Below are 18251 nucleotides of genomic sequence, written 5' to 3'. Positions count from 1 at the left end.
CAAAGCAACTGTTATTCTCTGTCAGGTAACAACACATTATGCCTGTGGGTTGAAAAAAGCAGCCTTTATAGACCCAACACATTCAGACATTAGCAGTACATTTTTTCCCCCCCAGTTATTTGGGCATTTCTAAATACCTGTGTGCCTCTGACATTTTAATGTGTGCAAACACTTCCGTATCATTCCATGTAACCACACACACACACACCTATCAGCCTTTCTTTCACAAGGGACTGTCTGTAATTGAGACATTTTAAGAGTATTCTTGTACAATTACAGGTTGCGATTATTGCGGGAGGGAGACAGAAGCTAGGTTTCCATCTAATTGACGACAGATTTACATGCAAATATTCTAGAATCTGCATAAAAACAATATGTTAATTTTCCCTCCAGAGATGTTGCCATCAAATTGACTTGTTGCAGTTTAAAGGGTGTGCATGATGTAGTCCACATAAAATGCTTTTTGCTGTTAAATTCCCATGTACCGAATGAAAAAATACAAGTTAAATGGGTCCTAACGCAAACCTTTGCCTGGTTTTGTGTCACATTCCAATGATAAACTGGTGGGGACAAAAATGCAATTTCACAATGTGGGGGGACATGTCCCCCCCCCCTGTCCTAGTGAAAGTTGTGCCCATATTTATTTCATCTGTAGCCTAATAAATTGCATGCTTTCCCGAGTCGTAGTGGCAGGACCACATGTCATCGCGTGACTTCCAAGTTTACTTCGATATGATGGTTATTATTTCAATATTTGTGTATAAAAGCGTTTCCACCGACACAAAAAGATCCCACCTTGTCTAGTGTATTTTGTTTATGTTGACATTTGGAAAGTTTATGTAAAAAAATTCTGTTTCTGTCAGGCAAATGTCATGACATTTTTTTTATTCAATGTACTTTAGTCTCATAAAAAGGTTGGATGGAAACCTGGTTTATGTAAAAAGCTGTTTTAGGAACAAAATGCCCATCAAAATATTTCTTATTGTTGCCAGCCTTTTAGTGATAGTGGGTTACTGTGTCAATGGAAGCGCGTTGGGACAAGTCAGACTTTGGTGTTGACTTGAAAACGTCTGGCTATCATTCAATGAGGATCCTAGTCTGGGAGCTCCTTCCTGGCCTCTTCTCAAACCCCCAGCCCCACTTGTTATTTCCATAGAAATGTCATACTCGTTTTCTGTCGCACTTACCGTTTTCTCGAGGCAACATTTGCCCTTTTCCCGGTGCTGTGCATGTGCTGGCATTTATTTTTGTCAAGCTCTGCATAAAAATGATATGTTTTAGAATGTACAATTATTTTAGATTCATTTACTCATCTGCTGCTCCACATTTCTCCTTTCCTTCTCAATTCCGACTCTTTCTCCTCTTCCTCTCCTTCCCGTTCAACCACCGCTGTCATTTCTCTTCCACCATCTTTTCCTCCTTCATTTGTCTCTCCATGGCTCTATTTCTACTCTTCTGTTCTTCTGCTCTCCTCTCTCTGTCCTGCCAGTTGAGGGCTTGCGAGAAGAAGAGTTGGTCCGTAGTGGCAGTCGTGAACAGCGGCGGAAGGCCCTACCAGGGGGGTCAGGGTCAGGTGAACTGGATGACCCCATAGAGGCCCTGGTAGCTGTACCCACTGTGGTCTACCATGAGCCGGCAACCACCACCACCACCACTACAGGTAGGGGGTGTTCTCACCCAGGGAGGGCTTTTAGGTCAAAGGATTTTACACTGTAGAGCAGGGCTATTAAAATCTTAACCTACGAGGTCGAGAGTGCCACTGTTTTTCTGTTATACTTGATAATTAATTGAACCTACCTACAGGGCTCAGAGACTGATTATAATGTTTTTTAGGTCCAGATTTGAATTTGACGGCCATAGAGCAATGCCCAGGAACCTTACTCTGGCCAATAAGCACTGAAGTTAATATAATGGTCATCCTCAATCAGTTCTGCAAGTGATGTGCTGTTACAGGATTTTATGTTCCGAGTGTTATTTCACTTCCTGTTTACTGTCGTAATTGTATACGTCACACTACAGTGCTGTTGGCAAAAGGTATGCATACCATATCAAATATGTTCAGGTCTGATAATTGCTTTGTTTGTGGGTGGCAACAGTGGCACTTAGAGAAAATACAAAACACAACCCCCTCACATCCTCCCCATAGTTGATATTGTGTTCTCTTCTGTTTCGCCATGGGCTCTGTCATTATGTGTGTTTAACTGGCAGGGTGGGGGTAGGAGCCTGGAGAGGCGCCTGCGTTGTCACACTAGGTCTGTAATGAGAGTGCTGATGCAGTGCCACAGCTGTAAGCTGCCCTGTCCAGCATGGGAGATGGATTGCACTGGAGAGAAACATGGCTGAGAGGCAACAGGGAGTGGACATGGGGTGTGGGCTAAGGGAGAGTACAAAGAGGTTTTACAGGTTCCCTGTATCTTAACAATGTCTCATAAGAACTGGAGATGGGATATGACTATGGCCTATTCCTGAATGTTTGTCATCATATATCAACTGTTGGCCTGAAATAATAATGCTGTTGGAATTTGTGTCGTAGACGTTGTTTCTCTAACACTACCAACTGTCAAATTGTGTATCTGTAGAACCTCCAACTACTCCAGAAACAACTACCCAGAATAATGAGTTGGTGACAGAGAAGGCTCCCAAAGAGAAGAGGAAGAGGAAGAAAGAGAAGGATCGCTCCAAGGTGGACAATAAGGAGGAGCAGGGGACAACTCAGGGGAAACCAGTAGAGGATGAGAACTCTGACAGGGAGAAAGTCAGGAAGACAATCCCCACCCAGCCTGTCACAGGTACACTAACTCCCATCCATCCCACCTACAGCAAACCGTTTGTAAAAACACTATTATTGTTACTTCAAGATGTACCAGGCAAAATGTTTTTGTTTAAAAAGCCTGTATGTATTTTCAGTGTTTTAAGTGAAAAACCTTATTTAGAGCCCATAGTATGCACACTCTTCTAGTGCTAAAGGATAAAGTTAAGTCAGAGAAGAGGAGTTCTGGCGTTACTTTGTCATCCTCAGCACTGCAATCATAGAACAAAATATTCCAGTGAGTGGCAATTTCCGATCTGATGACAGCGTTTCCTGTGGAGGGGAGCACAGAGAGGACAGGATAATGATAGGGCCTCTGGAGCAGAAATGTCCTTGCACTCTCCTGTATTCCTCTGTAACACACACATACACACCTACTACTAATGCATTTTCCTTAGTTTGGATCAGCCAGTTTTCTTGATTTTAAGAGCGTTTCTTCGTTAATCCAGTGGTGTCCACTCGGAAGGCCTTTGAGTGTGACACGACAGCAGCCGCTGACGTGGTCATGTTGGTGGACGGCTCCTGGAGCATTGGACGCACCAACTTCAGACGTGTCAGGGACTTCCTGGAGGGTCTAGTCACGCCTTTCCATATCGGCCCAGACAGGGTGCAGATAGGTGAGACACAGCAGACTCTTTCTGCTGAATTAGCGTTTTGGCTTTCTTATGAAAGGGTGTGTGATTTGATCTCATAATGAATATAATAATAAGCCACATATATAAGACGTCCCCAGGCAGATGTCTTTTGATTTTAATGGTTCTGTTTCGTGCACTTTCTTTCATCTAAATCCTGGTGGTTTTGGCCCCTTTCCTGTTTCTGCAGCTGTAAATACTCGACCTATAACAGTACTCTCCTCTGTTAGGTTTTTACTTCCCGGGACACCAATAACTGTCGTGTGGAGTGATATTACCAGTTTATTGCCCCTCCGTTTTCCCAGCCCTTTCTCAGTACAGTGGAGACCCTCGCACTGAGTGGCAGCTCAACAACTTCACTACCAAAGAGCAACTGCTGGAGGCCGTCAGGAACTTCAGATACAAGGGCGGCAACACCTTCACAGGCCAGGCTCTGCTGCATGTCCTGGAGGAGAACCTGAGACACGAGTCGGGGGCGAGGCCGGACACCCCTCGTATCCTGATCCTCCTGACGGATGGGAAGTCGCAGGATGACGCCATCGCTGCAGCCAACCGGCTGAAGAACACCGGCGTGGAGATCATCGCTGTAGGTGAGATCTACCCTGGTGGTGCAGCCTGTTACTCTTGAGGGTTTAGTTTGCATAATGGGGAGTACAGGAAGTACAGTAGTTTGTGTCTTTGTTTGTTTGTTTTTGCATGTCATTTATGCTTGGTTGTGTTTGTCAGTAATTTGTGTGTCTGTTCAGGAATGTATTGCCGTGTCAAAAAAGGACTGTGCCTTTTGTCTTTCAGGTGTAAAGAACGCAGACGAATCAGAGCTGAGGCAGGTGGCGTCTGAGCCTCTGGAGATCAACGTCTACAATGTGAATGACTTCCCCCTGCTCAGCAAACTGGTGGACCGACTGGTGCACATCCTCTGTGGGAAGATAGAGGAGCGCAGCATTGCTAAGAGTGAGTTTAGTATTTCAGTACATTCATCCGTATGTTTATACAAACTCTTACGAAACTCTCTTTCTGTGAGGAAATACCAAGTAGTTTCCTCATTCTCTGTTTACTGTGTAGGAAACGAAAGGCCGACAGAGGACCCTGTGCTCTACTACCCAAGCCCCACAGACCTGGAGTTCTCTGAGCTGGGCCCCAGAGAGGTGCAGCTGAGTTGGACTGGACCTACCCGACCTGTCCTGCAGTACAGAGTGGTGTTCCACAGCGCCGAGGGACAGAGCCCACAGGAGGTCCGAGATGGACAGAATGTTCTCATGAATGTCTGCATTTACAAGTCATTGCAGTTATGAAACTCAATATCTTTTGTCATGGAAATAAATCAGTTGTGTCAACATGTAGCTGTTTGGTGGTTTTGGCTGTGAGTGACTTGATCTGTGTGGCGTCTGTGTTCAGGTGGTTGTGAATGGGACCGTCTCCAGTGTTCTGCTGGGTGGACTCTCCTCCCAGACCCACTACCACATATCAATCTTTCCTGTCTACGATGACAACGTTGGTCTGGCCCTCAGAGGGACCATCACTACATGTAAGGCAGAACCCATCTGCCACATTTCTCACATATCATGGACTAATGCAAATAACTCGACGAAACCATGGAAATAATTTCTGATGCATTCTCTCTACCGTGGAAATAACTTCTGATACATTCCCTCTACCGTCTCCTTCTCTCTTTCTCTCCTCTCCTGGATCATCAGTGCCCCTGGCCATGCCGGAGGGTCTGGAGGTGACACCCTCGTCCCCCAGCAGTCTGAGGGTGCGTTGGGGTGCCACCGCGGGGGCCACTCAGTATATGGTTCTCTACTCCTCCCTCAGCCACGGAGAGCCCGACGATGCCAAGGAGGTGAGGTTACTGGAGGATGGCAGAGTGACTTGTGTAATATGTTGATGTGTTTGTTTGGATCATTTTGTGTATTAAATCCCTGTCCCAGGTGAAGTTTGGGGCAGACCAGACTGATGTGATGCTGGGTGGTCTGATACCAGTGACAGACTACTCTGTCACCCTGTATGCCCTGTATGACGAGGACCCCAGTGACCCTGTCACCGCCATCGCCACCACATGTGAGGATGTTATCACTGCCTATTTATTAATTAACATTTAATTCATTTATTTAATTTTTCTGTGTGCCATTTTTTTTTTCTCCCCAAATTTTGTGATATCCAATTACGATCTTGTCGCATCACTGCAACTCCCCAACTCCGCCTCAAGGAGTTGCTAGAGCGCGATGAGCCAAGTAAAGCCCTCGTAAAACTGACTATCCTGCCGATCCTTGACTTCGGCGATGTAATTTGCAAAATAACCTCAAACTCTACTCAGCAAATTGGATGCAGTCTATCACAGTGCCATCCGTTTTGTCACCAAAGCCCCATACACTACCCACCACTGCGAACTGTATGCTCTCATTGGCTGGCTCTCGCTTCATATTCGTTGCCAATCCCACTGGCTCCAGGTCATCTATAGGTCTTTGCAAGGTAAATCCCCGCCTTATCTCAGCTCACTGGTCACCATAGCAGCACCCACTCATAGCACGCACTCCAGCAGCTATATCTCACTGGTCACCCCCAAAGCCAATTCCTCCTTTGGCCGCCTTCCGTTCCAGTTCTCTGCTGCCAATGACTGGAACGAATTGTAAAAATCACTGAAGCTGGACACCCATACCCTCACTAGCGTTAAGCACCAGCTGTCAGAGCAGCTCACAGATCACTGCACCTGTACATAGCCCATCTGTAAATAGCCCATCCAACTTCCTCATCCCCATATTGTTATTTACTATTATTATTATTTTTGCTCCTTTGTATCCCAGTATCTCTACTTGCACATTCTTCTATCACTCCAGTGTTTAATTGCTAAATTGTAGTTATTTCGCTACTATGGCCTATTTATTGCCTTACCTCCCTTATCCTACCACATTTGCACACACTGTATATATACTTTTTCTCTATTGTGTTATTGACTGTGTGTTTGTTTACTCCATGTGTAACTCTGTTGTTGTTTGTGTCGCACTGCTTTGCTTTATCTTGGCCAGGTCGCAGTTGTAAATGAGAACTTGTTCTCAACTGGCCTACCTGGTGAAATAAAACAGTTAAAATATTTTCTACTCTTTCTCTGTAGACCCGTTGCCCTCCCCCGTCAGTATGCAGTTTCCCAAGGTGAGCCACAGCATGGTCAGGGTCAGCTGGGTTCCTGGAGTGGTTGATGTTCCCGGTCACAGAATCACCTGCAGCACCAACCATGGCAGTGACGTCAAACAGGTGCTCACCATTTAACTGTGGAATAAAACATACACTACTCAATAAATATGTTTTATTTATTATCCCGTACAGGCTCGGGAGAGACGAAGGTCGAAAGCCATGCGTCCTCCGAAACACAACCCAACCAAGCCGCACTGCTTCTTAACACAGCGCGCATCCAACCCGGAAGCCAGCCGCACCAATGTGTCGGAGGAAACACCGTGCACCTAGCAACCTGGTTAGCGTGCACTGCGCCCGGCCTGCCACAGGAGTCGCTAGTGCGCGATGAGACAAGGATATCTCTACCGGCCAAACCCTCTCTAACCCGGACGACGCTAGGCCAATTGTGCGTCGCCCCACGGACCTCCCGGTCGCGGCTGGCTGCGACAGAGCCTGGGCTCAAACCCAGAGTTTGGTGGCACAGCTAGCACTGCGATGCAGTGCCTTAGACCACTGCGCCACCCGGGAGGCAATATGTTTTATTATAAGATATTACCTTGATTCATTAATTTAGTATCTCCTTCTCTCTATCTGTCACTTTCCCGCTCGCCTCTCTTCTCTCCAGGTGGAGGTGACAGGTGTGAACTCAGTTCTGCTACAGAACCTGTCCTCTCTGTCTAGATACTTGGTGTCGGTGCAGTCACAGTATGAGCAGGGCCTGTCCTCCCCGCTCACAGCCAACGTCACCACATGTAAGATCATGAAACCTAGCACGTCACACACACGCACACATTTCCACATCCATACATGACCTGTGCATATGACAGAGATTGTTGTTTCTCCCTCCCCTCTGCCCCTCTCTCTGTGTCTCTCTGTCAGTGAGGGTACCAGCCCCCTCTGATCTCAGAGTCACAAACTTCTCAGGAAGTGACATCACAGTTCGATGGGAGTCAGCCGCCGATGACGTTGTCTCCTACCTGATTAAATGGATCTCACTCAGTGGAGGGGACCTCAGACAGGTATGTGGAGGAACCTCGGCTTGTCTGTTAAATCTAGTAAGACGCGCCATATTTCAGTGCCAATTCGACGCTGTGTTGCATGGATTTTAGTGTTACATTTGCTGTGTGTGTTTCAGTTGAGGGTGGATGGGGACAGCGAGGGGGCCATATTGGAGGGGGTGCAGGACGATAAGGAGTATCAGATTTCACTGTCTGCCCTCTACGCCGATGGAGCACAGAGTGAGGCAGTGGCTATACGATACAGCACCTGTGAGTTCAAAATACACACATTGTCACAGACCTGGAGATGTTAATCGCATCAATATGTAATATTGGGATGTAAAGGTTGTAGTTCTCAGCTTAAAGAGCACGCGTTTATGTGTCCTAGTGTCAGGTGGCGGCCCTTCCAGTGTGTCCATCTCAGAGGAGACTGCAGTCAGTCTCCTGGTGAGCTGGGTTCCTCCCAACGCCCATGTACTGCAATACCATGTCTCCTACACCGCCCTGATGGGAGGAGAGACACAGGAGAGCACTGTGAGTAACACACACACACACACACACACACACACACACAGGTTAGGTTGGTTGTTACAGTGTAATGCCTCTGCAGGTGTTGGTTTCAGGCAGCGAGAGACGAACATTGCTGCAGACCCTGCTACCTGACACACGCTACAGCATCCTGGTCACTGCGGAGTACCGCAACCGAGAGGGAGGGAGCGCCTCCGCACAGGGCAAGACCAGTGAGTCACTTACACACCAACTGTCATTAATAGTCTATCACCTGTGAATGCATGGTCTCGCGTGCTCTAGTGTACGCAGACATCCCGTCAGTTGTCTCTCCATGTCTGTTCCTCCAGTCAGTCTGCGAGTGAGCAGTGTCAGTGTGATGAGGTCTGATCACTCCAGTATCTGCGTGTCTTGGAGGCCTGTTTCAGCAGTCAGCGGTTACCGCATTGCCATCCAGTCTTTCAAAGGTAACGAGACCTTTTCTAGCACATCTCGAAGTGACACAGGTAGTAGTCAGGGATCTTGGTTTTGGAGCTACCATCCATCGCTGTTTCTTACAAGGATATTGTGTGTGGCGTATGTTTTTCTCTATGTCCCTACTGTGTTTGGGAGCCCAGACAAGCAGACAAAGCAGGAGATAGTGGATGCATCAAGCAGCAGCTACTGTTTCACTGAGCTGGAGCCAGAGACTGTGTACCGCATCAGTGTGCACTCCCGCCTCGACACTGTAGAGGGAGCTGCAGTCTCCATTCTCCACCCCACAGGTCTGTATACCATCAGCATTGGGAAAGGGGGATACCTTGTCAGTTGTACAACTGAATGCCTTCAACTGAAATGTGTCTTCCACATTTAACCCAACCCCTCTGAATCAGAGAGGTGCGGGGGGCTGCCTTAATCGACATCCACGTCTTCGGCGCCCGGGGAACAGTGGGTTAACTGCCTTGCTCAGGGGCAGAACGACCGATGTTTACCTTGTCAGCTCGGGGATTGATTGTAGATGTAAACAGATCACTGGGGTACAATCCTCTTGGTGGGAAACACTCTCAATGTAACATTACACATTCATGAAAGTAGAACTAGATAGAAGTAATGAGCATTTGGATTTTGATCCCGACAGCATCGGCCCCAGCCAGAATCCCCATTCATCCCAGACTGCACCCAATTCGCAATGAAGGTACTTCTTTATATTATAGTTAATTGTACAGAACAGAGCAATATTGACAGTGCTGTAACATACCTTTGTTTGTGATTAAACACTGCCCTCTTGTGTTACAGTATGCCCTGAGGTGACCATCAGAAACAGCATTGTAAAAGGTAAGGAAATTATGTTTGTAAAGTAAAGAGCTTTTGTCATATACGCATGGGTGTGTGAGAGTCTGTGTGTGTGTTTCTGCACCAGGGTTCGATATGATGGAGGCTTTTGGTCTGACCCAGAGGGCTTACTCAACTGTGGAGGGGGTGGCTGCTGAGCCTTTTGTCTTCAATACTCTACACACCTATACTGTCTACAGAGACATCCAACTGACTCAGAGCACAGGGTGAGATATTTACATAGGCAAACACACACATGCACACATACACACACACACACAGACAGGTCACTTATCTCTATATTGTCCCATCCACAGATTCATCCACCCAGCAGGCTTTTCTCCAGAGCACACCATCAGTATAGCTTTCCGTCTGCTACAGGACACCCCCAGGGAGCCCTTTGCCCTCTGGCAACTCACCGACAACGACTTCCAGCCCAAGATGGGCGTGGTGCTGGACCGTGAGTCTGAGGAGAGGGATGGGGTTGAGGACTGCCATTTTGAGGGATTTGTAGTTTTTGCTGTTTGTTGTGCTCAGGGATCTCACTAAATTTGCTTCAGTCATCCTTAGCGACTTACAATTAGTGCATTCATGTTAAGATTGCTAGGTGTGACAACAATACATCACAGTACATTTTCACTCAAAGTATTTATTAGCAAAATCAGTGCCAGTAGGAAGAGCCAAGTTTTTTTTGTGTGTGTGTGGGGGGGGTGTTAGGGGCACTGAGTTATTTATGACACTCTTCAAAGGGGTAGGGACTCCGCGGTCTGACTTTAGGGGAAAGATTGTTTACTCATCATACGGTGGATAATTTCCCCCAAAAAACTGTTTTTCATCTCCCCTCCCTTCACTCTCTCTCTCTCTCCTTTCTCTCTCTGTGCCCCCCAGCTGTGAGCAAACTGCTGCTGTACTTCAGTCTGGACTACAGAGGGGAGGTTCAGGAGCTCACCTTCGACCAGCCACAGGTCCACAGGCTGTTCTACGGAAGCTTCCACAAGGTGAACGAGAGAGAAAATATTTGATAAATAGAAGGAAGAAAGGGGGAGAGAAAACGAGGACGAGGGGCAGTTCAACATCAAGACAATGCTGAGTTTTAGATGGTGATTAGAGAATGTGACCATGGATATAGAACTCTAATATATTGTCTATGGTTGTGACATACAGCACAAGTCGTTCTAACACACCCTTCTGTCCTGTGATTGGCAGATCCACCTGTCTATCAGCCAGGTGAGCGTATCCCTGTCTGTGGACTGCCAGCATGTGGGTGAGAGGCCCGCACGGCCACTGGGGACTCTGCCCACTGATGGTTTTGAGACACTGGGCAAACTGATGAAGACCCGTGGACCACACAGCGGCTCTGCCCCGGTTAGTTGGAACAGAACTGTTACTTTGACCCACACATAACATATACTGTAGTAACCAGACTCTTTGTTGTTGTTGCCTCCTCCAGTTCCAGCTACAGTCCTTTGAGATTGTGTGCAACACCACCTGGGCATTAGAGGACACCTGCTGTGATTTGCCAGGCCTGGTTAGTGACACACAGTAACTCTCTATTAAAGGTCATGGAGAAATGAATAAATCCCGACGTCTAGAGGAATATGGAGTTAATGAATGCATTAGAAGCGGAGGCCCTCTGGCGTCCTGCCCTGAATATCACGGTAACTTAATTGACTGTAATGCTGCCTGTGTGACTATCTCAGAGGGATGAGGAGAGCTGCCCCGCACCTGCCTATGCCTGCACCTGTACCTCCGACATACCTGGAGCTCCTGGGGTCACGGGTCCTCCTGTGAGTCACAGTGTTACGTTATGATGAAAGCAGAATAAATGGATTCAATTAACTGTAATGTAGTGAAGTGATTAGCAATTGCAATGATTTCATGACCGATCCTAAGATTATTATGCAACAATCCTTGTCCCTGTTTTTTTTTAGGGCAAACCGGGTCCTCGTGGAGAAAAGGGTGAAAAGGGAGAGGAGGGCCAAAAGGTCAGAGGTCTTGACACTTGTGAAGCCGATACAGAAGCGCTTGAACAGTTCACTATACACAGCTGAACCCCATCTGTATTGCACCATAGTCTATTTTCACATGTACTGTACATCATCATGTTTGTCAGAATGTGACGGTGACAGATTTTCTTATATTTTAACCTCTGTTCACCACTGTTTTTCTCAGGGTGAGATAGGCCCTTCAGGGAAAATGGGGTCAGAAGGCGTTCTTGGGCCCCTGGGAAATCGTGGCCCTCGGGGATTGACAGTTCAGGGCAAAGTGGTGGGTCGGTTGTAAATGATTCTTTTAGAGCATCCTTATTGCTCTCCATGTTTAGAAAGTTCTACATTGCTTTTTAAATGCATCTATCATGTTTGCCCTTTTTGAATTGGAAACATATGTTATTGTGATCAATTGTGCAATGTCAGCATATTGCAGATCTGTGCCGTGTCATTATGTGATTACAACAATATGTATCACTTTTGACCTCGGTGCCCGTTCTGTCTTTACAGGGACCTCCAGGGGCTCGGGGTGTGAAGGGGGAGGTGGGAAAGCCAGGTGGGCAGGTGAGTCTGATTTACAACATTCCCATTGAATAAACAGAACAGGATATTATTTAGATTTTACCTGTCTTCCAACATTTGATCCACTGTGCTGTAGTTTACATTATGGTTTTCTTATTTGATCCCTCCACTTTCCTTCCTTCTCCTTCCCTATCATCTCCTCCCCTCCTCCATCCGCATCCCTGTGTTTCTCTAGGGTTTACCAGGTCCTCCTGGACCCCAAGGGAACGAAGGAGCCCCAGGCCCCAAGGTGAGCTCAATCTCAATCCTTATTCAAACACATTCCACAAACCATGCCTGGAGCTCAAGACTCCAAGTGTTTGTATTATTAGTTATGTGTATCAGTCTGAAGCCAGCTCTGACCCTTACCTTTGCCTCCCCGGTGTTTTTCAGGGCATCAGAGGAGTTGAGGGGAACATGGGCGGACCAGGGATTACTGGACCTAGGGTAAGAGTGGGGTGTCAAGCGGAGGTATACTTGTCATTGCTTTTCTAGTGATCTCTATTGCTCCTCCCCTAATCCACCCATCTGTGTTGTCAGGGTTTCCAGGGTATGCCAGGACACCCAGGGGTTGTTGGAGAGAGGGGACCTTTAGGGGGGGTGGGGCCGACCGTAAGTACTGAGGCACTAACGGAACTTCATACCCTGGGACTGTTGCATCCAATATACTGTTGAAAACAACAATCACGCCATCACACAATTTCAGTATGCTCAATGTTAACTCATTAAGTGATGATCCATTGTCTGAGGTGAACCAAATTGTATTAGAACCAAATTGTATTAGTAGCGATAATGGTTATCAACTATCTCATCGTAGTTTCCCTTTCTATTAACAGGGTCTTCCTGGGAATAAAGGTGAAAGGGGAGAGAAGGTACATTTTTATCATGCAAGTTTGTCTCTGTGCAAGAAAATGTGTTTGTGCTCTCTTGGCCCATTGATTGACAGACATGCTCTGTGTTTTAGGGAGAGCCTCAGTCCATGGCAATGATCTTCCAGCTGGTCACACAGGCCTGTGAGCAACTGGTGCACAGTAAGTACTGCAATGCTGTACTTGTGTTAATGTAAGGTGATGTTTGAGGGAGTGCACATGGTTGTGGGTGTATCTGTGTAGACTTATTCACAATTGTTTTTCAGACGAGGTGCTGAAGCTGGATTTGTTCCTGAATGAGATGAGCCGTAAGCCTGTGCCCATTGAGGAGCCAGTGGGTCCACCAGGAGAGCCTGGTATACCAGGGGGAAAGGGCCCACCAGGACAGAGGGGGAACCAGGGAAGACTGGGAACTAGTGGGGAACCAGGGAAGTCTGGATACCCAGGAGAGCAGGGTGAGGCCTTGGGTTTTACACGGTGGAGGTGGTGGTATATATTCAGTCCTGGTCAGACTTATTACGTGATAAGTGTCTCATCAGTGGTTCCTTCTTTCCTTCAGGACGTAGAGGTGCCCCCGGGGAGAAAGGCAGCTTAGGGCCCAATGTCCAGGGACCACAGGGAATCAAAGGATTTGCAGGTACACTCATCAGCTGTCTCTCTATGAGCAGAAAAATCAAGAAACGGTAATTGAGAAGTTTAATTGCTGCTGTCAACTTAGTGATTAGGGTTTTTTGTGATTGTGTTTGTGCAGGTCTCCCAGGAGAGGCCAAGCTGGGCAGTCCCGGCCCTAGAGGAGAGGATGGCCAGACGGGACCTCCGGGCATCGCAGGAGCAGTCGGGCAGGCAGGAGAGATAGGTCCCCCTGGTGTTTGTGATAGCAGTGGCTGTCATAGAGGTGTTCAGACACAAGCAGGTACAACAGCCATATCTAGGACCATTTACAGTAAATATTTCCATATTGAAGATATTACCATGCTATTTTACTGTTTTGACTGCATGTCATTTTTCAGAGGACCCATATTTTGGATACCAGCCTTGAGCACACAGTGGAAGCTGAATTTTCTTGTGACATTGGTGGTCCAGCTCCTGTCATCTCCTTCATTTTAAGTGGCCATAGAGCACATGTGCCATTAGACCTGATGGACAGACTGGGACTGGAGCTGACGAAGCACCACCGTGGAGCAGGTTTGGTGCATTGGAGCTCGTCAGTGACTCAGAGACACATGGGCCACTATTAAGGGGAAAAGGAAGTTGACATGGTGCCTCTTCTTCACTTCTCCTTCTCATGAAACACAAATGTATCAAGTGTTTCCACTTACATAAAAACTGATGAAAAGTACATTTTTAAGTATTTGAATAGGTCTACCTGTTAATAAACTCGCTAACATATTGTAAAGGCCTGTGTTTTAATGGAGGCTATGTAGTGGATATTTTGGTAGACAGTAGGCCTGTAATAGTTAACTGATGTATGTTATGACCTTCGCACTGAAAATGTTAAATCTGCTCCTTACTATGTCCATGTTTTTGTACTCATGCACTGTAACATATTACATGTTAAGCATAAATTCAAATATGGTTACTATCTGTAGCTTTTATTATATTTTTTATACCTAAACTGCCTCAAAATGTTAATCCAAAGAGTTAATTTTGTATTAAAAAAAAACTATATTTTGTTTCAAACAAATTATACACTGTGAGAATGTCTTAATTATTTTATAGATATATAGATATACTGTATATGATAAATTGAATCTTGTTATTCTCATTATACACTAACATGCAGATTTCCTGTATTACATGTTGTATTTTATCTCACAGGAAAGCCCTGTTTACAATTCCTGCTTCATGTGTTTAAACGGCCATTAGCAGTTGAAATGTTGCCATGTGTTCTTGAAAACATTTGATGTGTTTTACTTTTTTTCTACTCCGAAGTGTGTGTGTGTGTGTGTGTGTGTGTGTGTGTGTGTGAGAGGGAGGGAGAGAGCGCATGAGAGACCAGCATTAGACCAGCTTCTACATAAATATGGTAGTCTAAATACTTAAACAGCAGGAAGCCAATTGAGAGTAATAAAATCATGACCTAAAAAAGTCAACTTGCCTGAACTCTTTTTTTTTTCTTAATCCCTAAACAGTGGACCACTTGACTGTAATGAGATGATGATAATATACTGCAAGACAATGGAAGATGGGCTACTGTTACTGGTGAATTGAATTGAATATTGGCATGATCTGTATTATCCATTATAAACTGTATGGTTCAAGTCCTGAATGCTTATTGGCTGACATACCACAGGTGTGACAAAACATTTATTTGTACTTCTGTTAATATGTTGGGAACCAGTTTATAATAGCAATAAGGCACCTCGGGGGTCTGTGGTATATGACCAATGTACCACGGCTAAGGGCTGTATTCAGGTACTCCGCGATGCATCTTTGAACAGGCGTTAGCCGTGGTATATTTGCCATATACCACACACCCTAATGCCTTATTGCTTAAATATACCTTGTAAATTATATGTTATGCAAGAGCTCGGATGCAGAGTAGCCCACGTTTTACCAGCATGGAGAGGCCAGAGAAAGCCAGACTAGTAAATTGGGCCAAGGAACCGAAGTTGGGTATTGGCTGAAGGCCATCCGCAATACAGCAGATGAAGGCGCGGCATGAGCGTGGAGAACGGATAGAAGTGGTTATGGACAGCTAGGAACAATAAGAGCCAAGTGTAGAGGGAAGGTGAGGAAGAATGGCTCCAAGTAGGCCGACAAACCGTACCCTGCTGTCTCGGATGGATGTTGAACCCTGACAAGAGTGGGGATGAATTACCTGCGGTGGCAAGTGTAGTGAAGACTGACCTCCAAGTCCGAGCCTCACCCCAATGGTCATGCAAAGTAGTGATGCGAGGGTTGACTCAAAACCCGCAGTCACGGCAGGTTTAAGGTCAAGAAATATAGTTGAGCGGGTTGAATAAAAATAAAATCTTAAAAAAATCCTTGAATGTATAATTATTGTGCAATTTTTATCTATAGCCTACACTGAGTTTTTCATTCATTATTTTGTTGCAATTGTGGTGGGGATCATAATCCTGAGTTCCTGAAGTGCTCTGTAAGGGTGAAGGAGATTGAGATGGGGATCATGATCCTGAGTTCCTGGAGTGCCCTGTAAGGGTGAAGGAGATTGAGATGGGGATCATGATCCTGAGTTCCTGGAGTGCTCTGTAAGGATGAAGGAGATTGAGATGGGGATCATGATCCTGAGTTCCTGGAGTGCCCTGTAAGGGTGAAGGAGATTGAGATGGGGATCATGATCCTGAGTTCCTGGAGTGCCCTGTAAGGGTGAATGAGATTGAGATGGGGATCATGATCCTGAGTTCCTGGAGTGTCCTGTAAGGGTGAAGGAGATTGAGATGGGGATCATGATCCTGAGTTCCTGGAGTGCTCTGTAAGGATGAAGGAGATTGAGATGGGGATCATGATCCTGAGTTCCTGGAGTGCTCTGTAAGGATGAAGGAGATTGAGATGGGGATCATGATCCTGAGTTCCTGGAGTGCCCTGTAAGGGTGAAGGAGATTGAGATGGGGATCATGATCCTGAGTTCCTGGAGTGCCCTGTAAGGGTGAAGGAGATTGAGATGGGAATCATGATCCTGAGTTCCTGGAGTGCCCTGTAAGGGTGAAGGAGATTGAGATGGGGATCATGATCCTGAGTTCCTGGAGTGCCCTGTAAGGGTGAAGGAGATTGAGATGGGGATCATGATCCTGAGTTCCTGGAGTGCCCTGTAAGGGTGAAGGAGATTGAGGTGGCGAAAGTTAGTGGTCAATCAAATCTCCTATGGGGAGGCAATTATAAGAATTGAGAAAATAAGTGATGCTAGAGAAGAGGTATTAGTGGATACACCACAGCCTGCAGTACTTGTTTGCTTCCAGACAAAATATACCCTGTGTGTTAAAAAGGTGGATTTTGTTGCGTTCATTGCCACAGTTATAAACTGTACAGCAGAAGTCTCAAAGAAGTCTAAGAAACTGGACATTATTGTGGCTGTGGCAGAAATTATTTTGGGACTTCAGGATTTTAGATTAAGATTTACAAGGGGTACTGGCGCCGGAAGATCCGCCCTCCCAGGTTCCCCTTGAGCCTGTGTAGTGATTAGATCTGTAAAAACAAAATGTAACAAATAAGCTTTTGATTTAATTGATTTATACATTTTTTTGGGTCGTTTTTTGGTAGGTGTGGATGACTGGGGGGGATACCAGCTGGGTGGAAACGTACGGTGGTGTTGACGTTTGTAAAACCAGGTAAAGATCCCGGGCGGACAGTTATAGGCCTATCGCACTGACATCCAACGTGTAACTTGATGGAAAAGATGACAGTGAGTAGGATGATGTATTTCTTGGAAGTTAGGGGTTTGATGAGCGTAGCACAGAGTGGGTGGATGGATGCCAGGGCATGGATGCCCTGGTGACAGTTAGTACAGAGATAGCCAAGGCCCTGACAATAAAATAGGTGATGACTGTTGTGTATTTTGACATTGACATTGAGAAAGCTTATGATACCATGTGGAGGGAAGGGTTGTTGATCAAGCTGAGTGCATTGGGGGACGTCTGTATAACTGGATCATGGACTTCTTGTTAGATCGAGTCATACGGGTGTTGGGTGGGTCAGAATTGTCAATGCTGTTAGAAGTGGACAATGGTACTCCCTAGGGAAGTGTGGTTAGTCAGATGTTGTTCACCCTGCTGATAAATGACATATTAGAGGACGTGGGACAGGGAGTGGGTGTGGCCTTGTATGCTGATGATGGGGCTCTATGGAAGAGAGGTGGGAATGTGAATATGTAATGGAGATGCAAGAAAGTGTGGGAGTTGTGGAAGATTGGACTCAAACATGAGGGTTTAGGATGTCTGTGTCCAAGTCCTGCTTTATGGTGTTTTCTAGGAGGAAGGTTAAAGATGTTAGGCTGAAAATATACAGTCAGAATATAGGTAGGGTGTCTGAGTTTAAGTATTTAGGTATGTGGTTTGATGAGAGGCTCTACGTGGAAGAGCCATGTTGAGTATATTGAAATGAAGTGCTGGAAGGTGCTGAACCTCATAAGGGCAGAGGCAGGATATGATTGGTGGTCGGAAAGACAAACACTGTTATATATGTACCAGACATGGATTTTAATTTAATTGAACCTTTATTTAACTAGGCAAGTCAGTTATGAACAAATTCTTATTTACAATGACGGCCTACCAAAAGACAGAAGGCCTCCTGCGGGGACGGAGGCTGGGTTTAAAAATAAAAATATATGAATATAGGACAAAACACACATCACGACAAGAGAGACAACACAACACTACATAAAGAGAGACCTAAGATGACAGCATAGCAAGGCAGCAACACATGACAACACAGCATGGCAGCAACACAAC

At 46.0% G+C, this 18251-nt stretch overlaps 1 protein-coding gene across 1 annotated transcript in view; it reads left to right on the top strand.

The window, feature by feature from the left end:
* Window positions 1-14936, top strand: part of LOC110532264 (collagen alpha-1(XX) chain) — a 36066-nt gene extending 21130 nt beyond the window's left edge. The window contains exons 5-41 of the mRNA XM_036988201.1: window positions 1490-1660; window positions 2580-2789; window positions 3259-3426; window positions 3747-4031; window positions 4234-4392; window positions 4504-4673; window positions 4837-4966; window positions 5136-5281; window positions 5370-5499; window positions 6551-6690; window positions 7235-7361; window positions 7489-7628; window positions 7745-7877; window positions 7996-8141; window positions 8218-8347; window positions 8465-8581; window positions 8732-8878; window positions 9232-9288; window positions 9390-9428; window positions 9514-9652; window positions 9743-9885; window positions 10314-10423; window positions 10632-10790; window positions 10876-10953; window positions 11126-11212; window positions 11357-11410; window positions 11598-11693; window positions 11924-11977; window positions 12171-12224; window positions 12368-12421; window positions 12515-12586; window positions 12811-12846; window positions 12939-13005; window positions 13110-13298; window positions 13403-13480; window positions 13595-13756; window positions 13854-14936. Of these exons, the coding sequence (XP_036844096.1) occupies window positions 1490-1660; window positions 2580-2789; window positions 3259-3426; window positions 3747-4031; window positions 4234-4392; window positions 4504-4673; window positions 4837-4966; window positions 5136-5281; window positions 5370-5499; window positions 6551-6690; window positions 7235-7361; window positions 7489-7628; window positions 7745-7877; window positions 7996-8141; window positions 8218-8347; window positions 8465-8581; window positions 8732-8878; window positions 9232-9288; window positions 9390-9428; window positions 9514-9652; window positions 9743-9885; window positions 10314-10423; window positions 10632-10790; window positions 10876-10953; window positions 11126-11212; window positions 11357-11410; window positions 11598-11693; window positions 11924-11977; window positions 12171-12224; window positions 12368-12421; window positions 12515-12586; window positions 12811-12846; window positions 12939-13005; window positions 13110-13298; window positions 13403-13480; window positions 13595-13756; window positions 13854-13882 (4406 nt within the window). The 3' untranslated portion in view covers window positions 13883-14936. The remainder of the gene's footprint in view (window positions 1-1489; window positions 1661-2579; window positions 2790-3258; window positions 3427-3746; window positions 4032-4233; window positions 4393-4503; window positions 4674-4836; window positions 4967-5135; window positions 5282-5369; window positions 5500-6550; window positions 6691-7234; window positions 7362-7488; window positions 7629-7744; window positions 7878-7995; window positions 8142-8217; window positions 8348-8464; window positions 8582-8731; window positions 8879-9231; window positions 9289-9389; window positions 9429-9513; window positions 9653-9742; window positions 9886-10313; window positions 10424-10631; window positions 10791-10875; window positions 10954-11125; window positions 11213-11356; window positions 11411-11597; window positions 11694-11923; window positions 11978-12170; window positions 12225-12367; window positions 12422-12514; window positions 12587-12810; window positions 12847-12938; window positions 13006-13109; window positions 13299-13402; window positions 13481-13594; window positions 13757-13853) is intronic.
* The last annotated feature ends 3315 nt before the right edge of the window (window positions 14937-18251 follow it).

This window comes from Oncorhynchus mykiss, chromosome 9 (assembly GCF_013265735.2).
Source record: "Oncorhynchus mykiss isolate Arlee chromosome 9, USDA_OmykA_1.1, whole genome shotgun sequence".
Classification (NCBI taxonomy): domain Eukaryota; kingdom Metazoa; phylum Chordata; class Actinopteri; order Salmoniformes; family Salmonidae; genus Oncorhynchus; species Oncorhynchus mykiss.
This window is presented reverse-complemented; position numbering and strand designations above follow the sequence as displayed.